The following is a 21,843-nucleotide window of genomic DNA, read 5'->3' as shown; positions in this document are numbered from 1 at the left end:
TCTTTCCAAATGCACTGCTATGACATCCATAATAATTGATTCAATCATTTTACCCACTACCGATGTCAGGCTGACCGGTCTATAATTCCCTGTTTTCTCTCTCCCTCCTTTTTTAAGAAGTGGGGTTACATTGGCTACCCTCCACTCCATAGGAACTGATCCAGAGTCAATGGAATGTTGGAAAATGACTGTCAATGCATCCACTATTTCCAAGGCCACCTCCTTAAGTACTCTGGGATGCAGTCCATCAGGCCCTGGGGATTTATCGGCCTTCAATCCCATCAATTTCCCCAACACAATTTCCCGACTAATAAGGATTTCCCTCAGAGAGAGCTGAATTCCAGATTCAAGGTGAGAGTGACTGTCCTTGACATCAAGGCAGCATTTGATCGAGTGTGCCATCAATGAGCTCCAGTAAAATTGAAGTCAATGGGAATCAGGGGAAAAACTCCACTGGCTGGAGTAATACCTAGCACAAAGGAAGATGGTTGTAGTTGTTGGAGGCCAATCAATTTAGCCCCAGGATATCGCTGCAGGAGTTCCTCAGGGCAGAGTCCTCAGCCCAACCATCTTCAGCTGCTACATCAATGACCTTCCCCAAGGTCAGAAGTGTGGATGTTCGCAGTGTTCAGCTCCATTTGCAACTCCTCAGCAGTCTATGCCAGCATGCAGCAAGACGTGCATGACATTCAGGCTTGGGCTTATAAGTGACAAGTAATATTTGCGTCACAGCAGCGTCAGGCAATGACCACTTCCAACAAGAGTGAGTCTAACTACCGCCCCTTTAATTCAACAGCATTACCATCGCCGAACCCCCATCATCTTGGGGGTCTCCACTGACCAGAAACTTAACTGGACCAGCCACATAAATACTGTGGCTACAAGGGCAGGTCATAGGAGTGTCTCACCTCCTGACTCCCCAAGGCCTTCCTTTCCACCATCTACAAAGGCACAAGTCAGGATTTTGATGGAATACTCTCCACTTGCATGGACAAGTGCAGCTCCAACAACACTTAAAGCTCGATATTATCCAGGACAAAGCAGCCTGCATCATTGCCATCCCATCCACCACCTTAAACATTCACTCCCTCCATCACTGGTGCACCATATACAAGATGCACTGCAGCCACTTTTCAAAGCTTCTTCGACTGCACCTCCCCAACCCATGACCTCTACGAGAAGGACAAGGTGCATGGGACCACCATTACCTGCAAGTTCCCATCCAAGTCACACACAATCCTGACTTGCAAATATTTTGCTGTTCCTTCATTATCGCTGGGTCAAAATCCTGGAACTCTCTCCTAAAAGCAGTGGGAATTCCTTCATGCGAACTGCAGCAGTTCACCACCACCTTCTCAAGGGCAATTAGTGATGGGCAATAAATGCTGGCCGTGCCAACGATGCCCACATCCCGTGAACAAATGAAAAAAAATCATAGATTATTACTAACTGAGCCCCAAGCAGTGATCCTTGCAGCACCCCAGTGGTTATAGCCTGCCAACCTGAAAGTGACCCATTTATCCCCAAGCTCTTCTGTTGGTTAACCAATCCTCTATCCATACAAATACATTACTCCCAACCCAATGAGCCCTTATCGAATGCCTTTTGGAAATCCAAATACACTGCATCCATTGGTTCCCCTTCATCTATCTGCCAGGTACATCCTCAAAAACTCTAATAAATTTGTCAAACACGATTTCCTTTTCATAAAACCATTTTGATTCTGCCTAATCATATTTATGATTTTCTAAGTACCCTGTTACCACTTCCTTAATTATGCATTCCAGCAATTTCCAGACGACCGATATCAGGCTTACTGGCCTGTAGTTCCCCGTTTTCTCTCTTTCCTTTCTTTTTTTTTTTAGTGTGGTTACATTTGCTACCTTCCAATTTGCTGGGACCATTCCAGAATGTAGGGAATTTTGTAAGATCACAACCAATGCATCCACTATCTCTGCAGCCACCTCTTTTAGAACCCTAGGATGTAGGCCATCAGATCCAGGTGATTTGTCGGCTTTTAGTTCCATTAGTTTCTCAAGTACTTTATTTCTGCTGTTATTAACTGCTTTAAGTTCCTCACACTCATTTGCCCCTTGGATCCCTACAATTTTTGGTATACTTTTTGTGTCTTCCACTGTGAAGGCAGATACAAAATATTTGTTTAAAGTCTCTGCCATTTCCTTGTTCCCCAATATAATTTCTCCTGTCTCAGCCTCTAAGGGACTAACACTTACTTTTGCTACTCTCTTCCTTTTTACATACTATTAAGAGCTCTTACAATCTGTTTTCATATTAATTTCACACTTTATGAATCTCCCAGTGAGGCCTTCCTTTGGAATAAAGCTCATTTGTAAAGGAGCAGAGGGAAAATGTTCACGCACAGCTGCAGTTACATCATTACTTTCTTTGTCCCTGTAACTGGTCAGCTAGCTCTTCTCACTCAACAATCAAAAAGGAAAATGTTTCTCTTTCACAGCTTTACTGCCATACAATATCAAGCAAATCAGTTAACAACTGATCTTGGTTTGTTGACAAAGCAAGCAGCCCAAGACTTAATCCGCCTCAATTATTGAAACTCATTGGAGTAATTCACATCAGGCCTCAGTGAAAGACACTAGACCTCCTCATTAGTAAATGACCAAAAATCTATTAAATCAGAACTTCCCACCCATCCCCTTTTCACAAAATGTTTTCCTCCTCCTTCTAAGGCCTCCCTCTGACTTGAAAAATGTTCCAGTTGAGATTGGACATGCCTGTTGTCAAATCGAATGGCATTCTGTAACTGAATGCGAGGGATTATGCAAGGTGATTTTCCTTTTCAGTTTAAAAAAAAAAATTGCCAGGATGTGGGCTTCTCTAGCAAGGCTGGCATTTATTGCCGATCCCTGGTTGCCCTCGAGAAGATGGCGGTGGGCCCTCTTCTTGAATTGTTGCAGTGCATGTGATAAAGGTATTCCACAGTGCTGTTAGGTAGGGAGTACCAGGATTTTGACCGAGTGACGAAGAAACAACAGATGTATGTCCAAGTCAGGATACTGTTACTTTAAGGGGAACTTGGAGGTCGTGGTGTTTCCATGCACTTACTACCCTTGTCCTTCGAGGTACTAGTGGTCGTGGGTGTGGGTAGTGCTGCCGAAGAAGCCTTGGTGAGTTGCTACAGTGCATCCTATAGATAGTACACACTACTGCCCCGGTATACCAGTGATGGAGGGAGTGGATATTTAAGCTGGTGGATGGGGTGCCGATCAAGCACACTGCTTTGGCTTGGATGGTGTCGAGCTTCTTGAGCATTGTTGCAGCTGCACCCAACCAGGCAAGTGAAGAGTATTTTATCCTGACTTTTTCTTTGTAATTCATATGGGCTTACCGTCTGCGGTAGAAGATAACTTGAAATGAATAGTGGTAGAATACAGGCACTGGTGCCTAACTTGTTGAAATCATTAGCAGAGTGTGTTACAGAAGTAAGGGTGACAAATATGGGCCCTGAATTTGCAGCCCCTACGGGCGGGTACAAGGTGTGCATGGGCACGTAGGGGCTCTGCAAGTTCCGGGTTTAGGCATGCGAAGCGCAAGCAACTAAACCTGGAACTTGATCTGTCAAAAATACTCGTGATAGATTGCACGCATCCGGAAGTAAAGGGCGGGCTATTTGCCCAACTCCTGCCCAGTGAATACCCTTGAAATTCTTATGACTGAGAAAAGCAGGTGTAAGAGGCCTGCTTTTATCAGCACAAGATCTTTAAAGGATAGAAAAGGACTTTTTTTCCCCAATAATTTAAACATTTAAAATCCTGTTAAATAAGGCAAGTTTATTTTTAGACCCTTTAAAATATGTAAATTTATTTTGTTTTAAATAATTAATTAAATTCCATTTTGATTAATTTTAAATATGTGATTTAAAAAAATATATATTTTCAGTGTTTCTCTTTGGGGGTATTCGCATGGTCTACAAGGCTGTAGTAATACCCGCCCTCCTGTATGGATCTGAAGCATGGACGATGTATAGAAGGCACCTCAAGTCGCTGGAGATATATCACCAACGAGGTCTCCGCAAGATCCTGCAAATCCCCTGGGAGGACAAGCGCACCAACATCAGTGTCCACGACCAGGCTAACATCCCCAGTATTGAAGCACTGACCACACACAGTACGCATGCCAAATACGAGATTCCCGAAGCAAATGCTTTATGCAGAGCTCCTTCATGGTAAACGAGCCAAAGGCGGACAGTGGAAACGTTATAAGGACACCCTCAAAGCCTCGCTGGTGAAGTGCGACATCACCACTGACACCTGGGAGACCCCGAGGTCTTCGAGTCTCAACGCAAAGAGCACGAAGAGGCCAAGCACAGGCAGAAGGAGCGCGCGGCAAACCAGCCCTACCGACCCCTTCCCTCGACGAATGTCTGTCCCACCTGTAACAGGGTCTGTGGCTCTCATATCGGACTGTTCAGCCATCAAAGAACTCACTTTGGGAGTGGAAGCAAGTCCTCCTCGATTCCGAGGGAATGCCTATGATGATGATTCGCATTCATATGGTGATTCCATACACCACAAATATGAATGGGAATACTTGGATTGGTTGGGCCGGCCCATGTGAGCCTTGGGACGAAGCGCCCAAGCTCCTGCAGGCCTCCGCGTTGAGGCCCAGGACCACAAGTCTCCGAACCTCCCGGATTTCCAAGTAGATTCGCAGAAATCTTTCAGGTCAGAGGCATCCGCCCACAGGAAGCCTCCAACTGAAATTTCTGGGCCATATATAACAAGTATGGCATACAATTTCCAATGAGCAATAGTAAATATGTATACAGAACACTGGTTCAATCTGATTTGGAGTACTGTGTACAACTCTGGTCACCCGACAGCAACAGGGACATTCGGTTTAGACTGCACAGAACGGCAACTAAAGCGAGACCAGGGATTAAACTATTTAGCTACCACGACCGACTATACGGGATATGTTTACACTGAAGAAAAAGGATACTCAAGGGAGTTTTCAGAATTCTGAGCATGAAATTCTTCCATCAGGAGATTCCTGCAAAACACTTCAGTTTCAGAGTGGTATTGGCAGAAGTCTGGGGCAGCGTAGCTTCTTGCCCTTACAGCCACAGAAAAACTGTGGTTCGGAGAGACCAGAAGGGATGGGGAAGAAAATCTCTCAAGGAGGGAAGGGGTCTCATCAATAAGAGAACACTACTTGGGATATAGGACACGGCGATTTTATTAAAGAAAATGCATTCCAACTCTGAAGAGAACCATGTGAAAGTTAACACAGATGTAGTAAAATGGGATAGTCCAGTGACTAGATAAATTTTCTAGGGATAATGGCCCCAAGTTTCCACATGATTTGCTCCTGATTTTTAGGAGCAACTGGTGGAGAACGGAGTATCTTAGAAATCGCAATTCTCCACATTTAAGTTTTCTGCAGTTCTGGTCAGGTAGAACAGTTTCACTTTTGAACAGAATTTTTTTTTCCAAAAGGGGGCGTGTCCGGCCACTGACGCCTGATTTGAAAGTTTCCACATTGAAAACTTACTCCAAACTAACTTAGAATGGAGCAAGTGAAGATTTTTGTAGGCTTGAAAAAAACCTTGTCTACACATTAAAAAAAATCAGGCGCAGGTTACAAATTAGGCGTCGGGAACGAGGTGGGGGGGGGGGGGAAAAGGGAAGTCATTAAATTCCACAATAAATCCTTAGTTATACTTATACAAATATTATACAAATAAATCCAACCTGAATAAAAATTTATAAGCAAAGAAAAGATTAAATAAACCATGTTCCTACCTGTGTGAAAGTGTTTCAGGCAGGCCTTTCAGGCAGCGGTTTGCCGTCGGGATCTACCGACGGCAGGGGGAGGGAGAAAGCTGCAAGAAGCCTGAGTGCTTCAGGCAGCCGTTTGCCGTCGGGACCGACCGACGGCAGGGGAAGGGAGAAAGCTGCAAGAAGCCTCAGTGCTGATCATGGAAGGGCAATGTGGTTTTATTAAAAAATGTTAAAAATTGAACAGCTACAAAAAATTTGAATAGTCTCAAACAAGTGCATGTGTCCTGTTTATCACAGTCTATCTTTAATTACAGAATGCACTCCCTCACCCTCACACACAGAAATATCAAGAAAATTAAAATGCAAGCCTTTGCAGGGTTCAATAAACAAATTTTCACTGTTTCTGCAGCACTTTTTAAAATGGCCGAGTGCCAATGTTTACTTCAGACTGCGCGTGCGCGAACGCTCCAACGCACACACGCAGGGTTGCCGGAACAAAAAAAACTCATTTAAATTGTACCCACCCCCTCCTACTTACAAAATCGGCGCGAGTGGTAGGCTCCACCCCGTGCGCTGCGCCAAACAGACATCGAGCTGCAAGGCGCTCGAGAATACCGCGTTTCTTTTCAGGCGCCGTTTTCGGCGCGAAAAATGGGTGCCCAGCTCGGAGGGGGCGCCTATTTTGCCGCGTGTGGAAACTTGGGGCCAAAGACTGTGCACATCAATCCTTTTCATTGGCCAAATTTGACTTAAAATACAATGGAATGTAAACCTCCCGCAGGATTCAATATGCGTCATCAGTTCTGTCGTTGTACCAAGCAAATGGTTTGAAGAATCTCGGGATCCTAAAGGGACTTCTCTACATTAGCTCATGTCCAATTAAATTCCTAATACTCTATGGGATAATTCATTACTGGCTATATGGGAGAGAGAGAGAGAGAGAGAGAGAGAGAGAGAGAGAGAGAGAGAGAGAGAGAGAGAGAGAGAGAGAGAGAGAGAGCGCGCGAGAGAGTGCAAGAGAGAGGGGGAGGATGAGAGAGCTCACGGGGAGAGTGTGTGGGTTTGCATGCGATTGCTGGCATCTTAATATTGTAATTAAGTATACTGCAGTTATATTGCACTATTATAAAGTGCTGTAATTTGTTAAAATGGGAATAAAAATATATTTTTAAATGATTATAAAAAAAATTATACACCAGGGCATTCATATCCAGGACAAGCACTAATTCAGCCTCAGATAGAAACTCTCACAGCCATTTTCTCAGGTACATCAGTGCATAATATACAAGCAACTGTGGACCCAATTTTAACTCCAGGTTGATTCCCACTCAGGCCGGAGTTAAAATTACATTGGGGTCTCAATTATGTCATCGGGCCACAACATGCATATGTAAAGAATGACCCTGTTGGCTCCAGGCCCATATCTTTGCTGCCTGCTTAGGAGAGCAGGTTAAAATTGCAGGTGTTGCGTGCATGACGGCTTTCGGACAAATATGAGCCAGATCAATTTTAACATAGAAAACAGGTGGAGGAGTAGGCCATTCAGCCCTTCGAGCCTGCACCTCAGTACCCCTTTCCTGCTTTCTCTCCATTCCCCTTGATCCCTTTAGCCATAAGGGCCACATCTAACTCCCTCTTGAATATATCCAACGAACTGGCATCAACAACTCTCTGCGGTAGGGAATTCCACAGGTTAACAACTCAGTGAAGAAGTTTCTCCTCATCTCAGTCCTAAATGGCTTACCCCTTAACCTTAGACCATGTCCCCTGGTTCTGGACTTCCCCAACATCGGGAACATTCTTCCTGCATCTAACCTGTCCAGTCCCATCAGAATTTTATATGTTTCTATGAGATCCCCTCTCATCCTTCTAAACTCCAGTGAATAAAGGCCCAGTCGATCCAGTCTCTCCTCATGTCAGTCCTGCCATCCCGGGAATCAGTCTGGTGAACCTTCGCTGCACTCCCTCAACAGCAAGAACGTCCTTCCTCAGATTAAGAGACCAAAACCAAACACAATATTCCAGGTGAGGCCCTCACCAAGGCCTTGTACAACTGCAGTAAGAGCTCCCTGCTCCTATACTCAAATTCCCTAGCTATGAAGGCCAACATACCATTTGCCTTCTTCACCGCCTGCTATTCCTGCATGTCAACTTTCAATGACTGATGTACCATGACATCCAGGTTTCGTTGCACCTCCCCTTTTTCTAATCTGTCACCATTCAAATATTCTGCCTTCGTGATTTTGCCACCAAAGTGGATAACCTCACATTTATCTACATTATACTGCATCTGCCATGCATTTGCCCACTCACCTAACCTGTCCAAGTCATCCTGCAGCCTCTCAGCATCCTCCTCACAGCTCACACTGCCACCCAGCTTAGTGTCATCTGCAAACTTGGAGATATTACATTCAATTCCTTCGTCTAAATCATTAATGTATATTGTAAATAGCTGGGGTCCCAGCACTGAACCTTGCGGTACCCCATTAGTCTGCCTGCCATTCTGAAAAGGACCCGTTTATTCCTACTCTTTGCTTCCTGTCTCAACCGCCAGGTTTCTGCTTTGCGAGTAGGGTTAAAATCACCTTCAGAGTCATCAAAACATCCACCAGTGAGAATTCAAAAACACTGCTACATACTTGAGCAGAAATCTGCCAAATTACAGGGAGAAACTGTCTCATTGGTAAGTTTTTGGAGACAAGGGTACAGAACTGGTGTGATTCCTCCACCACCTGTTGTATCGACTTACTATCAATTGTTCAAATCAAGTTCGTCTGACATGATCCCATCATACTTAGTGTACATGCTCCTCTGAAATATGCCTACATGTCTATACATATGTGCACCAATGCAGTTCGATGGTTATTCTCCCTCATTTGGAATGACCCAGATGGTCAAAATCAGAGACCAGCATAAAAACGAAAACCATCAGAGTTGAGAAAAGTCATATAGGCAACAAATCAAACAAGGGATTTATGCATATTATGGCACATTACTTTGAGTGCAGTCTTGGTTCCCCGATTTAGAATCAAGCTGACACAGCCCTTGTACACTGAGATGATGCAATTGTGGAACTCTTATCCCCATTCGCACACTGAAGAGCAGCGCTATACCAGGAACTTTATACTTGAACTTTAGTGCCATACTCATGAACACGATCATATAAATGCAGCACTAAAACTCGAGTATAATGTTGGTATCAAGGAATGGCAGAAGCCTTATTAAGTAGAACAACAGGCCATCTAATCCAGCTAGCATGGGAAGAAGTGTAAGCAGTGTAACTTTCAACATTTTAGCAAACAGAATCTCACATGGCAGCTAGAAGTCGAAAGCCGCTTTTCAATTATGAAAACTTTTACACTGAGACAGCCATGTAGTGGAAAGGCGGCATTAAACCACAGCACTGCTCCCATGACATTAAGATCGCTAATCTTTGTCTGCAGTTTGAGGCTTTGCCAGCAGCTAAGTGGATTTATCCAGCAAGGAGCCAAGCCATAGAATAGGAAATTCTCAGGTTAAAATCTGGTCCATGCTGAATTAACTGATCTCAGCATGCAAGTGTCGACAAGTGGCCTCAGGATTACAGAAGCGAAACTCAGTCAAGTTTCTTGTGTGATCCAGTGACCCCGATTGAAGTGCGCAGGTATGAACGTTAGACAAGTAGAGTATTAGGCTCTGCTATGATGGACCATGACTGAATTGCTTGCAAACAGTCACTATCATGTATAAATTACTACTAATTGGGGAGGTACCAGAAGGCGACTAGCACTTCAGTACTCCAGCTAAGAGTCAATGCATTTGGCTGAGGGGAGAACAATTAGTAAGAAAAGTCTTTCATTTTAAGAAGTACAAATGCTAGAATTCTGCGCATGTTTTCACAAATGCACAGACATCAGCACAAAAAAGGATCCTCTTATTCATTAAAAGCTAATTTATTTAAAAGACAAAATTCAATTGGCCTTCTAGGTGATTAACAGCCAACTGGTAGCGAAACTAAAACAGTCACACAGAAAAATATGAATATCACAGAAAAATCTCCCAACTTTACTTAACTACATTTATACAAAAGTATCCAATCTTTAAGACTGCTTCAGATCTTGTATGATATTGCATACTTTGAGTTTTCTCCTGTGGCTCTGCTCAGAGAAATCACATTGATCAGAAACTTGAATCATCGTGTCACTGATCTGAAACCTCACAGTAACTTAATTGGAAAAGAAAATCGAGCAGAGCACAGCACAAACTGCCGATTTGGAAATCGTCCCTTTTGCTCGACCACCCGAGACAAATTTATACTCCAATGGGTTTTTTTTTTAAATTTAGATTGAGATTTACTTTCATGATTTAATTATACCAATTAATCAGGATTGAATATGAACAATTCATTTAATTTTCAATTTACTGAACTCTACCTTAGAGACGGCAAATACTTACATCGAGAGTATGCGCATTTAGTACCACAAGACCCATGTTTTTGGTCACAAGTTTACATGCGTGTCCTATTTAGAACAAAACAAGAAACATTGGTTAGTTAGCACTTCATTAGAAATACAAACTGCCTAAGTCTGTTCTATAACTTCTATTACAATATAGTTTTATGACTGGTGAACCTGGGGATGTATCTTGTAATTAAGGCATTTACTTTCTGCTGCGCATCTAAAACTCAGTGCAAATAGTGAATTGTACAGTAATGTAATAAAACCTGTACAATGATCAGATTTGTACTTTTAACTTGCAGATTTGAAAGAGGTATTTATGAAAGTACTTTACATAAATGTGTTCTCATGAATTTAAACATTCGCCATAATTTCGTCTTTCAAACTGACTAGAACGTCAGGATTTAACGCATGCGCAGCCTAATGTAGAAATCCTGAAGTTGCGGCCTGTCATTCACTGTTCCTCCACAGGCAGCTCTCAATGCACATAACCCTCCCCACCCCCGGTTCTTCATGTGGGAAAGACAATTGATAAAAGTGGTTTTGGAAACAAATCAATAAACAATCCAGAAAATCAAGGAGCGACATGAAAAGCTTTGTGCAGCATGAAAGTCGATTTCTAGAAAACGCAAGTTTAGTTTCTTTTATCATCTTTTTCACTTTCTATATGCTAATCATTGAGTACTGCATAGCATTTACAGATTTCAAAATATTAGCATCTGCAACATAACATCTGAAAATCACAGTAAATTTACAAGACAGGATATTAAAAAAATTTTTAAAGTGCTGGTTCATGGGAAGAAGGATGTGGAAAGCTGTTTAGAAACAATTTCAATGCAATTTTATCTGACTTTTAGATTAGATCCAGAACATATGGATCTAATCATGTAATGTTAATTTGATGGCATTATTGTCACCATCACAAATAAACAAATAAAAACGTATTTCGAGAAGAACAATTATCTAAATTCTAATGAGCTTTAAGTAAAAAAAAGCAAAAATACCTCGGGAGCCTCTTATCAACAAAAGCAAACATTGATGGAGATTCAACACCGCCTCCAGTTCGACAGTGCAGCATTCGGCCGCCTGAGGAAGAGAGTATTCGAAGACCAGATCCTCAAATCTACCACCAAGCTCATGGTCTACAGGGCTGTAGTGATACCCGCCCTCCTGTATGGCTCAGAGGCATGGACCATGTACAGCAGACACCTCAAGTCGCTGGAGAAATACCATCAACGATGCCTCCGCAAGATCCTACAAATCCTCTGGGAGGACAGACGCACCAACATTAGCGTCCTTGACCAGGCCAACATCCCCAGCATTGAAGCACTGACCCACACTTGATCAGCTCTACTGGGCAGGCCAAATTGGTCGCATGCCAGACACGAGATTCCCAAAGCAAGCGCTCTACTCGGAACTCCTTCATGGCAAACCAGCCAAGGGTGGACTGAGGAATCGTTACAAGTGCACCTTCAAAGCCTGCCTGATAAAGTGCGCCATCCCCACTGACACCTGGGAGTCCCTGGCCAAAGACCTCAGAGTGGAGGAATTGCATCCAGGAGTGCGATGAGCGCCTCGAGTCTCATCGCCAAGTGCATGCAGAAAACAAGCACAGGTAGCGGAAGGAACGCGCGGCAAACCTGTCCCACCCTCCCTTACCCTCAATGACTGTCTGTCCCACTGTGGCTCTCGTACTGGACTGTTCAGCCACCTAAGGACTCATTCTAAAAGTGGAAGCAAGTCTTCCTCGATTCCAAGGGACTGCCTATGATGATGATGATGATGATGGTTTTATTAATTAATTCACTTTGATGTCGAAGATGATCATATGGTCACTCTTCCACAAGGGGCCTCGCACAAGATTGTTAATTAGTCCTTTCTCATTACACATCACCCAGTCTGGGATGGCCAGCCCTGTCGTTGGTTCCTTGACATATTGGTCTAGAAAACCATCCCTAATACACTCCAGGAAATCCTCCTCCACCGCATTGCAACCAATTTTGTTAGCCCAATCAATATGTAGATTAAAGTCGCCCATGATAATTGCTGTACCTTTATTGCACACATCCCTAATTTCTTGTTTGATGCTGTCCCCAGCCTCACTACTACTGTTTGGTGGTCTGTACACAACTCCCACTAGCATTTTTTGCCCTTTGGTATTCCGTAGCTCCACCCATACGGATTCTGCATCATCCAAGCTAATGTCCTTCCTTACTATTACGTTAATTGTCTCTTTAACCAGCAACGCCACTCCACCTCCTTTTCCTCTGTCTATCCTTCCTAAATGTTGAATATCCCTGGATGTTGAGTTCCCAGCCTTGATCACCCTGGAGCCATGTCTCCGTGATGCCAATTACATCATATCCGTTAACTGCTATCTGCTCAGTTAATTCGTCCACCTTATTCCGAATACTCCTCGCATTGAGGCACAGAGCCTTCAGGCTTGTCTTTTTAACACCCTTTGCCCCTTTAGAATTTTGCTGTAATGTGGCCCTTTTTGCTTTTTGTCTTGGGTTTCTCTGCCGTAAGGGCCACATTTAACTCCCTTTTGAATATGTCCAACGAACTGGACTCAACAACTTTCTGTGGCAGCGAATTCCACAGGTTCACAATTCTCGGTGAAAAAGTTTATCCGTATCTTGGTCCTATATGGCTTACCCCTTATCCTTACACTGTGTCCCCTGGTTCTGGACTTCCCCAACATCGGGAACATTCTTCCTGCATCTAACCTGTCCAGTCCCGTCAGAATTTTGTATGCTTCTATGAGATCCCCTCATATGTCAGTTCTGCCACCCCAGGAATCGGTCTGGTAAGTACCTGAATGAAAAATTTTTGCAGGGCTAAAGGGAAAAGGTGGGGGAGTGGGACTAGCTGAAGTGCTATTGCAGAGAGCCACACGGGATCAACAGGCTGAATGGCCTCCTTCTGTGCTGTAGCCATTCTATGGCTATGAAAAGTCAGAGCACATGGAATTGGAGGCAATGTATTGAAGTGGGTGGCAATTGATTTGGAGTTGAGAGAGAGAGAGAGAGAGAGAGAGAGAGAGAGAGAGAGAGAGAGAGAGAGAGAGAGAGAGAGAGTAGGGGTAGTGGGTATGTACTCCAATTGGCAGAATTTGATGAGTGGTGTCCCCGCGGGGCCTGAGTTTTGCACTTTTTATAAATGACTTAGATGAAGGAATAGAGAGCCATTTATCCAAGTTTGCTGACAACACCAAGTTAGGTGGCACTGTAAATAGTGTAGATGGGAGCAGAAAGTTGTAAAGGGAGATTAAGTGAGTAGGCAAAGCTACGGCAGATGGGAAAGTGTAAGATCATCCACTTTGATCCTCACGGCTGGAGACTAACTTGGAGTGGGAAGGGGAGGGTCCAGTTGTCGTGGTCAACGTAGGAACCAATGACATAGTTAGAACTAGGAATGAGGTTCTGCTGAAAGAGTTTGAGTTGGGATCCAAATTAAAAAGCAGAACCTCAAAAGCCAATAATCTCTGGATTGTTGCCTGAGCCACGCCCCAATTGGTAGTGACAAGCAGATGAGAAGGTTAAATGCGTGGCTCAAAGACTGGTGTGGGAAGCTAGGGTTTTGCTTCATGGGGCACTGGCACCAGTACTGGGGAAAGAGGAAGATGTTCTGTTGGGACGGGCTCCGCTTGAACCAGGCTGGAATCAGTCTCCAGGTGAATCGAATAATTAGGGCAGAAGACAGGGTTTTAAACTAACGGAGGATTCAGGTAAGAGTAAATTTGAGAGAGGTGTCAAGGCACCAGAGCAGAGTTTTGGGTAAAAATAAGCAGAGTGGGTCAGGAAGCGACAGAGTAACAAAGGTAATAGGGCATCACTGACTAAGGTGACATCAGGGAAAAATAGAAAAAAGTCAAACCTAAAGGCACTATATCTGAATGCGCAAAGCATTCGCAAGAAAATAGATGAATTAATAGCACAGATAGAAATTAATAGGTTTGATCTAATAATCATTACAGAGACGTGGTTGCAAAGTGACCAAGGTTGCGAACTAAATATTCCAGGATACTTAACTTTTAGAAGAGATAGGCAACATGGAAAAGGAGGAGGGGTAGCCCAGATATTAAAGGATGGGATAAATACAGTACAGTAGAGAAAGGATCTTGGCTCGGAAAAATCAAGAAGTAGAATCAGTTTGGGTGGAGCTAAGAAAGCAAGGGGCAGAAAACATTGGTGGGAATTGTTTATAGGCCCCCCAAACAGTACTGGTAATGTTGGGCACATTATAAATCAGGAAATTAAAAGATGCCTGTAACAAGGGTAACAAAGTAATCATGCGGGGCTTTAATCTACATATAGACTGGGCAAACCAAATATGCAGTAATAGTAACAAGGACGAATTCATGGAATGTATACAAGATGGTTTTCTAGATCAGTATGTTGAGCAACCAACTAGAACAGGCAATTTTAGATCTAGTATTGTGCAATTAGAAAGGGTTAATTAATAATCTTGTAGCAAAGGGGCCTTTAGGGAAGAGTGACCATAATATGTTTGAATTTCACAGAGTTTGAAAATGATTTCGTTGAATCCAAAACTAGGGTCATAAATCTAAACAAAGCAAACTACATTGTATGAGGAGCGAGTTGGCTAAGGTAGATTGGGAAACTAAATTAAAAGGTACGACAGAGACAAGCAATGGCTAGCATTTAAAGAATTAATACATCGTTTACAACAAAGGTACATTCCTTTAAGGCACAAAAACCCCACAGGAAAAGTGGTCCAACCGTGGCTAACAAAAAAAGTTAGATAGTATTAGATCAAAGGAAGAGGCTTCTAATGTAGCCAAAAAAGAGCAGTAAGCCTAAGGATTGGAAGGATTTTAGAATTCAGCAAAGGAGGACCAAGAAATTGATAAAGGGCAAATAGAACTAGAATAAATTAGCGAGAGACATAAAAACAGATGTAGATGCTTCTATAGGTATGTAAAAAGGAAAATGCTGTGTATGGAGAAAGATTCAGACTGAACACTGAGCTCAAAGTAAAGTGTGACCTTAGTCTTGTATTGCAGGTCTCCAGTGTCTCTCCAACCTGTGAAGCCTCCTTAAATACCTGTGCTCCCAAGGGATCATGGGATCCCTTGGGACTAAAAGGGAAAGAGCCCTCTGGTGGCTGTACAGAGTAAATACAAGTCCACATATATAACAACACTCTCTCACCCCCCACCCCGCCTCCCGCCAAAGTCAATAGGATAACCATTTACAATGTGAGTCGATCTGGGGCCCTTCTTGCCCTGGTTGATCGTCTTGGTGTGGGAGCTGGTGTTGTTGAATCATTTGTTGGGCCCTCGCTGTGCTGCTCTGCAGCTGGCCTTGCTGGGCTGTCTGGTGTTGGGCCCTGCAGGGCTGCTGTGGATGATGGGTTCTGCTTCGTGGTCAACCGTGGTGTGTATGTTGGGGGATCAAAAAAGGTAGGTTCCAAGGTGGGCTGCTCAGGATAGTCCGTGAATCTGAGTTTGATTTGGTCCAAGTGTTTCTGGTGAATGAGTCCATTTGAAAGTTTGACCCGAAACACCCTGCTCCCCTCTTTGGCCACGACAGTGCCGGGAAGCCACTTGGGAACTTGTCCATAATTTAATACAAATACAGGATCATTGATTTCAATCTCGTGTGGCACATTTGCGCTATCATGGTATGCACTTTGTTGACACCGCCTGCTCTCTACCTGTTTATGTAGATCAGGGGGAACTAACGGGAGCCTTGTCTTAAGTGCTCTTTTCATGAGCAGTTCAGCAGGTGGGATCCCAGTGAGTGAGTGTGGTCTCGTGCGGTAGCTAAGCAGGACTCAGGATAGGTGAATCTGCAGTGAGCCTTCAGTTACCCTCTTCAAGCCTTGCTTGATGGTTTGCACTGCTCTCTCTGCCTGACCACTGGACGCTGGTTTAAACGGGGCAGATGTGACATGTTTGATCCCGTTACGGGTCATGAATTCTTTGAACTCAGCACTGGTAAAACATGGCCCGTTGTCGCTCACCAGGACATCGGGTAAGCCGTGAGTGGCAAACATGGCCCGCAGGCTTTTAGTGGCAGCGGACATGCTAGCCGACATTATCTCACATTCAATCCACTTGGAGTACGCGTCGACAACCACAAGGAACATTTTATCCAAGAACGGGCCTGCATGATCGACGTGTACCCTAGACCACGGTTTGGAGAGCCAAGACGATAAACTTAGCGGCGCCTCCCTGGGTACATTGCTTCACCGCGAGCATGTATTACATCTGTGAATGCAGGACTCTAAGACCGCATCAATACCGGGCCGCCACACGTGGGATCTGGCTATCGCTTTCATCATTACAATGCCTGGGTGGGTACTATGGAGGTCATTGAAGAAGGTATCTCTGCCCGTCTTGGGGACCACTACTCGATTGCTCCACAGAAGGCAGTCTGCCTGTATAGACATTTCATCTTTGCACGGCTAGAACGGCTTTATCTCTTCCTGCATTTCCACTGGGACACTAGACCAGCTCCCATGAAGCACACAGCTTTTGACTAGAGATAAGGGATCCTGGCTTGGATCTGCCGGGCAGTGACGGGTGATTTCTCACTCTCAAATGCTTCCATAGCCATGGCTAGATCTGTGGTGGGCAATGGCAGCCTACCGAGATAATCGGCGCAGTTTTCTTTGCCTGGCCTGTGGCGGATGGCGTAGTTGTATGCGGACAACGTGAGCGCCCATCTCTGGATGCGGGCCGATGCGTTGGTAGTTATCCCTTTACTCTCGGAAAACAGGGATATAAGTGGCTTATGATCAGTTTCCAATTCGAATTTTAGCCCAAACAGGTATTGATGCATTTTCTTTACCCCATAGATACACGATAACGCTTCTTTTTCAATCATGCTGTCGGCTCAGCCTTAGACAGACTCCTGGATGCATAAGCAACTGCTTGTAGTTTCCAGAAATCATTAGCTTGTTGCAATACACACCTGACTCCATAAGATGACGCATCACATGCTAGTGCCAAATGCTTAAATGGATCATACAACACAAGCAATTTGTTTGAGCATAACAATTTTCTCGCTTTTACAAAGGCATTTTCTTGGCTTTTGCCCCAAACCCATTGGCCCCCTTTTCGTAGTAAGATATGTAGTGGTTCGAGCAGTGTGCTGAGACCCGGTAAGAAGTTACCGGTAAGTAGATCCTTTGCAGTCAGAAGAAGGAGAATTTATAATGGGGAACAAAGAAATGGCAGACCAATTGAACAAATACTTTGGATCTGTCTTCACTAAGGAAGACATAAATAACCTTCCGGAAATGCGAGGGGTTCGAGGGTCCAGCGAAAAGGAGGAACTGAAGGAAATCCTTATGGAAGCATAGAAAATAGGTGGAGTAGGCCATTCGGCCCTTCTAGCCTGCACCGCCATTCAATGAGTTCATGGCTGAACATGCAACTTCAGTACCCCATTCCTGCTTTCTCGCCATACCCCTTGATCCCCATAGTAGTAAGGACTACATCTAACTCCTTTTTGAATATATTTAGTGAATTGGCCTCAACAACTTTCTGTGGTTCACCACTCTCTGGGTGAAGAAGTTTTTCCTCATCTCGGTCCTAAATGGCTTACCCCTTATCCTCAGACTGTGACCCCTGGTTCTGGACTTCCCCAACATTGGGAACATTCTTCTTGCATCTAACCTGTCTAAACCCGTCAGAATTTTAAACGTTTCCATGAGGTCCCCTCTCATTCTTCTGAACTCCAGTGAATCCAAGCCCAGTTGATCCAGTCTTTCTTGATAGGTCAGTCCCGCCATCCTGGGAATCAGTCTGGTGAATCTTCGCTGCACTCCCTCAATAGCAAGAATGTCCTTCCTCAAGTTAGGAGACCAAAACTGTACACAATACTCCAGGTGTGGACTCACCAAGGCCTTGTACAACTGTAGTAAACACCTCCCTGCCCCTGTACTCAAATCCCCTCGCTATGAAGGCCAACATGCCATTTGCTTTCTTAACCGCCTGCTGTACCTGCATGCCAACCTTCAATGACTGATGCACCATGACACCCAGGTCACGTTGCACCTCCCCTTTTCCTAATCGGTCACTGTTCAGATAATAGTCTGTCTGTCTGTTTTTACCACCAAAGTTGATAACCTCACATTTATCCACGTTATACTTCATCTGCCATGCATTTGCCCACTCACCGAACCAATCCAAGTCACTCTGCAGCCTCATAGCATCATCCTCGCAGCTCACACTGCCACCCAACTTAGTGTCGTCTGCAAATTTGGAGATACTACATTTAATCCCCTCGTCTAAATCATTAATGTACAATGTAAACAGCTGGGGCCCCAGCACAGAACCTTGCGGTACCCCACTAGTCACTGCCTGCCATTCTGAAAAGTACCCGTTTACTCCTACTCTTTGCTTCCTGTCTGCCAACCAGTTCTCAATCCACGTCAGCACACTACCCCCAATCCCATGTGCTTTAACTTTGCACATTAATCTCTTGTGTGGGACCTTGTCGAAAGCCTTCTGAAAGTCCAAATACACCACATCAACTGGTTTTCCCTTGTCCACTCTACTGGAAACATCCTCAAAAAATTCCAGAAGATTTGTCAAGCATGATTAGTCAGAAAATTGTGTTAGGGAAATTGATGGGATTGAAGGCTGATAAATCCCCAGGACCCGATAGGCTGCATCCCAGAGTACTTAAGGAAGTGGCCCTAAAAATAGTGGATGCATTGATCATTTTCCAACATTCTATTGACACTGGATCAGTTCCTATCGACTGGAGGGTAGCTAATGTAACACCACTTTTTAAAAAAGGGAGAGAAACCAGGAAATTATAGACCGGTTAGCCCGATATCAGTGGTGGGGAAAATGTTGGAATCAATTATTAAAGATGAAATAGCAGCGTATTTGGAAAGCAGTGACAGGATCGGTCCTAGTCAGCATGGATTTATGAAATGGAAATCATGCTTGACAAATCTCCTAGAATTTTTTTGAGGGTTTAACTAGTAGAGTGGACAAGGGAGAACCAGTGGATGTGGTGTATTTGGACTTTCAAAAGGCTTTTGACAAGGTCCCACACAAGAGATTAGTGTGCAAAATTAAAGCACATGGTATTGGAGGTAATGTATTGACATGGAGAGAGAACTGGTTGGCAGACAGAAAACAGAGAGTCGGAATAAACGGGTCCTTTTCAGAATGGCAGGTAGTGACCAGTGGGGTGCCACAGGGTTCAGTGCTGGGACCCCAGCTATTTACAATATACATTAATGATTTAGATGAAGGAATTGAATGCAATATCGCCAAGTTTGCAGATGGCACTAAGCTGGGTGCCGGTGTGAGCTGTGAGGAGGATGCTATGAGGCTGCAGGGTGACTTGGACAGGTTAGGTGAGTGGGCAAACAAGTGGCAGATGAAGTATAATGTGGATAAATGTGAGGTTGTCCACATTGGTGGCAAAAACAGGAAGACAGAATATTATCTGAATGGTGACAGATTAGGAAAAGGGGAGGTGCAACGAGACCTGGGTGTCATGGTACATCAGTCATTGAAGGTTGGCATGCAGGTACAGCAGGCAGTGAAGGCAGCAAATGGAATGTTGGCCTTCATAGCTCGAGGATTTGAGCATAGGAGCAGGGAGGTCTTACTGCAGTTGTACAAGGCCTTGGTGAGGCCACACCTGGAATATTGTGCTCAGTTTTGGTCTCCTAATCTGAGGAAGGACATTCTTGCTATTGAGGGAGTGCAGCGAAGATTCACCAGACTGATTCCCAGGATGGCGGGACTGACCTATCAAGAAAGACTGGATCAACTGGGCTTGTATTCACTGGAGTTCAGAAGAATGAGAGGGGACCTCATGGAAACGTTTAAAATTCTGACGGGTTTAGACAGGTTAGATGCAGGAAGAATGTTCCCAATGTTGGGGAAGTCCAGAACCAGGGGTCACAGTCTGAGGATAAGGGGTAAGCCATTTAGGACCGAGATGAGGAGAAACTTCTTCACCCAGAGAGTGGTGAACCTGTGGAATTCTCTACCACAGAAAGTAATTGAGGCCAATTCACTAAATATATTCAAAAGGGAGTTAGATGAAGTCCTTACTACTCGGGGGATCAAGGGTTATGGCGAGAAAGCAGGAAGGGGGTACTGAAGTTTCATGTTCAGCCATGAACTTATTGAATGGCGGTGCAGGCTCGAAGGGCTGAATGGCCTGCTCCTGCACCTATTTTCTATATATCTCCCATCATTCAAGATGTATGCCTCTGAATTTACCTGCACCTTTTCTTCAATCTCACCAACATCCATTTTGCCACTGCTTTACCTTGGAAATTTGTTTTGTATTCATCCTATTCCCCAACAAAGGGAAGTAATTCTGCTCTTCAGATTACTACCCTATTTCTCTTGCACCAAGTTATGGAGAAAGCTGCTGCTAGCTCAGAAATTATCAGCAACTTTAGAAGTTCTTGGCTAAAAATACCATTATATGGCCTCTCCCCCAAGCGATATTTAATGGTTACCCAGTTTCCTCTTGTGCTGTTGTTGGCTCAATCTCTAACTTGTTCATTCGCTCTGGCTCATCAGGCATCAATCCTTTTCCCCCTTTCATACTCTTTCTTCCCATCAGTTACCCCTTCCATTTATGATCTAACTTTATCCATTTTAAAAAGATTTGCATTTATATAGACACTAGTCTCATTCTAGACTTACAAACTTCCTTCAGATTGCACATTTCAGTTCTCACAACCTCCAATTTTCTCCTAGTGCAATGGCTGAATCTTTCCATCTTCACCTCCTCCATGCTCTTAAATGGAGCAATGAAAATAATGTTTCTTTCAGGACCACAAATACACTTTCTGCTTGGCCCTCAGATTTAAACAACTACCACCCCCTACCATTAACTACCGTGGTCCTCCTTCACATTCTTGTCCACGTTATCTCTTCTGCATAATATGGAATTCCAGTCTCTTCTCTTACTAAAGTTGCTTGGAAGTTCAGTTTTCGTCATTCTGCACTATTGCTCTTATCTACCATCCTCATCCTTGATGATTGACCTCATCGTCACATCCCTCAACAGTCTTGCTCCTCCCTCCTGCACTCTGGTTCTCCAACTCTGCTTTCTGTGCTTCCCACCCTGCCCCCATCCCTCCACCCCAGAGCCCTTTGCCAACTTGGTACTCTCTAACTCTGTTCCTAAACCCCTCTGCCTCTCTACTTCTCTACTCTCTTTTTAAAAAGTTCCCACCACCCATCTTTTAACCTAGCTGTTAGTCGCTTCTCCTAAAGCCCCTTCCATGGCTCAGTGTTTATTCCTCCTCTTGCTCTCCTGTAAAACATCTTGGGATGTTTATTGTGTTAAAGGTAGGATGTAAGCGTACAATATTGTTGTGGTAGCACAGGTTTAACAGGGAGGTGGCCTCCCTGAAGAAGGCATAACACCAGCTGTCAGGATCTGTCCAAAGTGCTGTCATGTACTGCAGTTAAACCAGGCAATAATGTTCAGTAAATGAGCAAGAACCGCTCCATATGGCAGCATTGAATGTTCTATTAATGGGAACCTGATTGCACCCATTCCACAGCAACTTCCTAGCATTTAAATAAACCTCAACGTGCACTTGGACCTCATCCCTGCAAGATGGCAACAGTGCAGGATGCACTAAACCCTTCATTTGGTTAACTGCTGTTTTGT

The 21,843-nt window shown here is 44.2% G+C and overlaps 1 protein-coding gene across 6 annotated transcripts in view; it reads right to left on the bottom strand.

Annotated features, from left to right (window-relative positions):
• The window catches only part of atp8a1 (ATPase phospholipid transporting 8A1), a 509,869-nt gene that overhangs the window by 189,869 nt on the left and 298,157 nt on the right, over nucleotides 1-21,843 (bottom strand). For all 6 annotated transcript variants that reach the window (XM_070870244.1, XM_070870234.1, XM_070870228.1 and 3 more), the window contains one exon: nucleotides 10,197-10,261. In XM_070870244.1, coding sequence (XP_070726345.1) covers nucleotides 10,197-10,261 — 65 coding nt within the window. The remainder of the gene's footprint in view (nucleotides 1-10,196; nucleotides 10,262-21,843) is intronic.

This window comes from Pristiophorus japonicus, chromosome 2 (assembly GCF_044704955.1).
Source record: "Pristiophorus japonicus isolate sPriJap1 chromosome 2, sPriJap1.hap1, whole genome shotgun sequence".
Classification (NCBI taxonomy): Eukaryota; Metazoa; Chordata; class Chondrichthyes; family Pristiophoridae; genus Pristiophorus; species Pristiophorus japonicus.
This window is presented reverse-complemented; position numbering and strand designations above follow the sequence as displayed.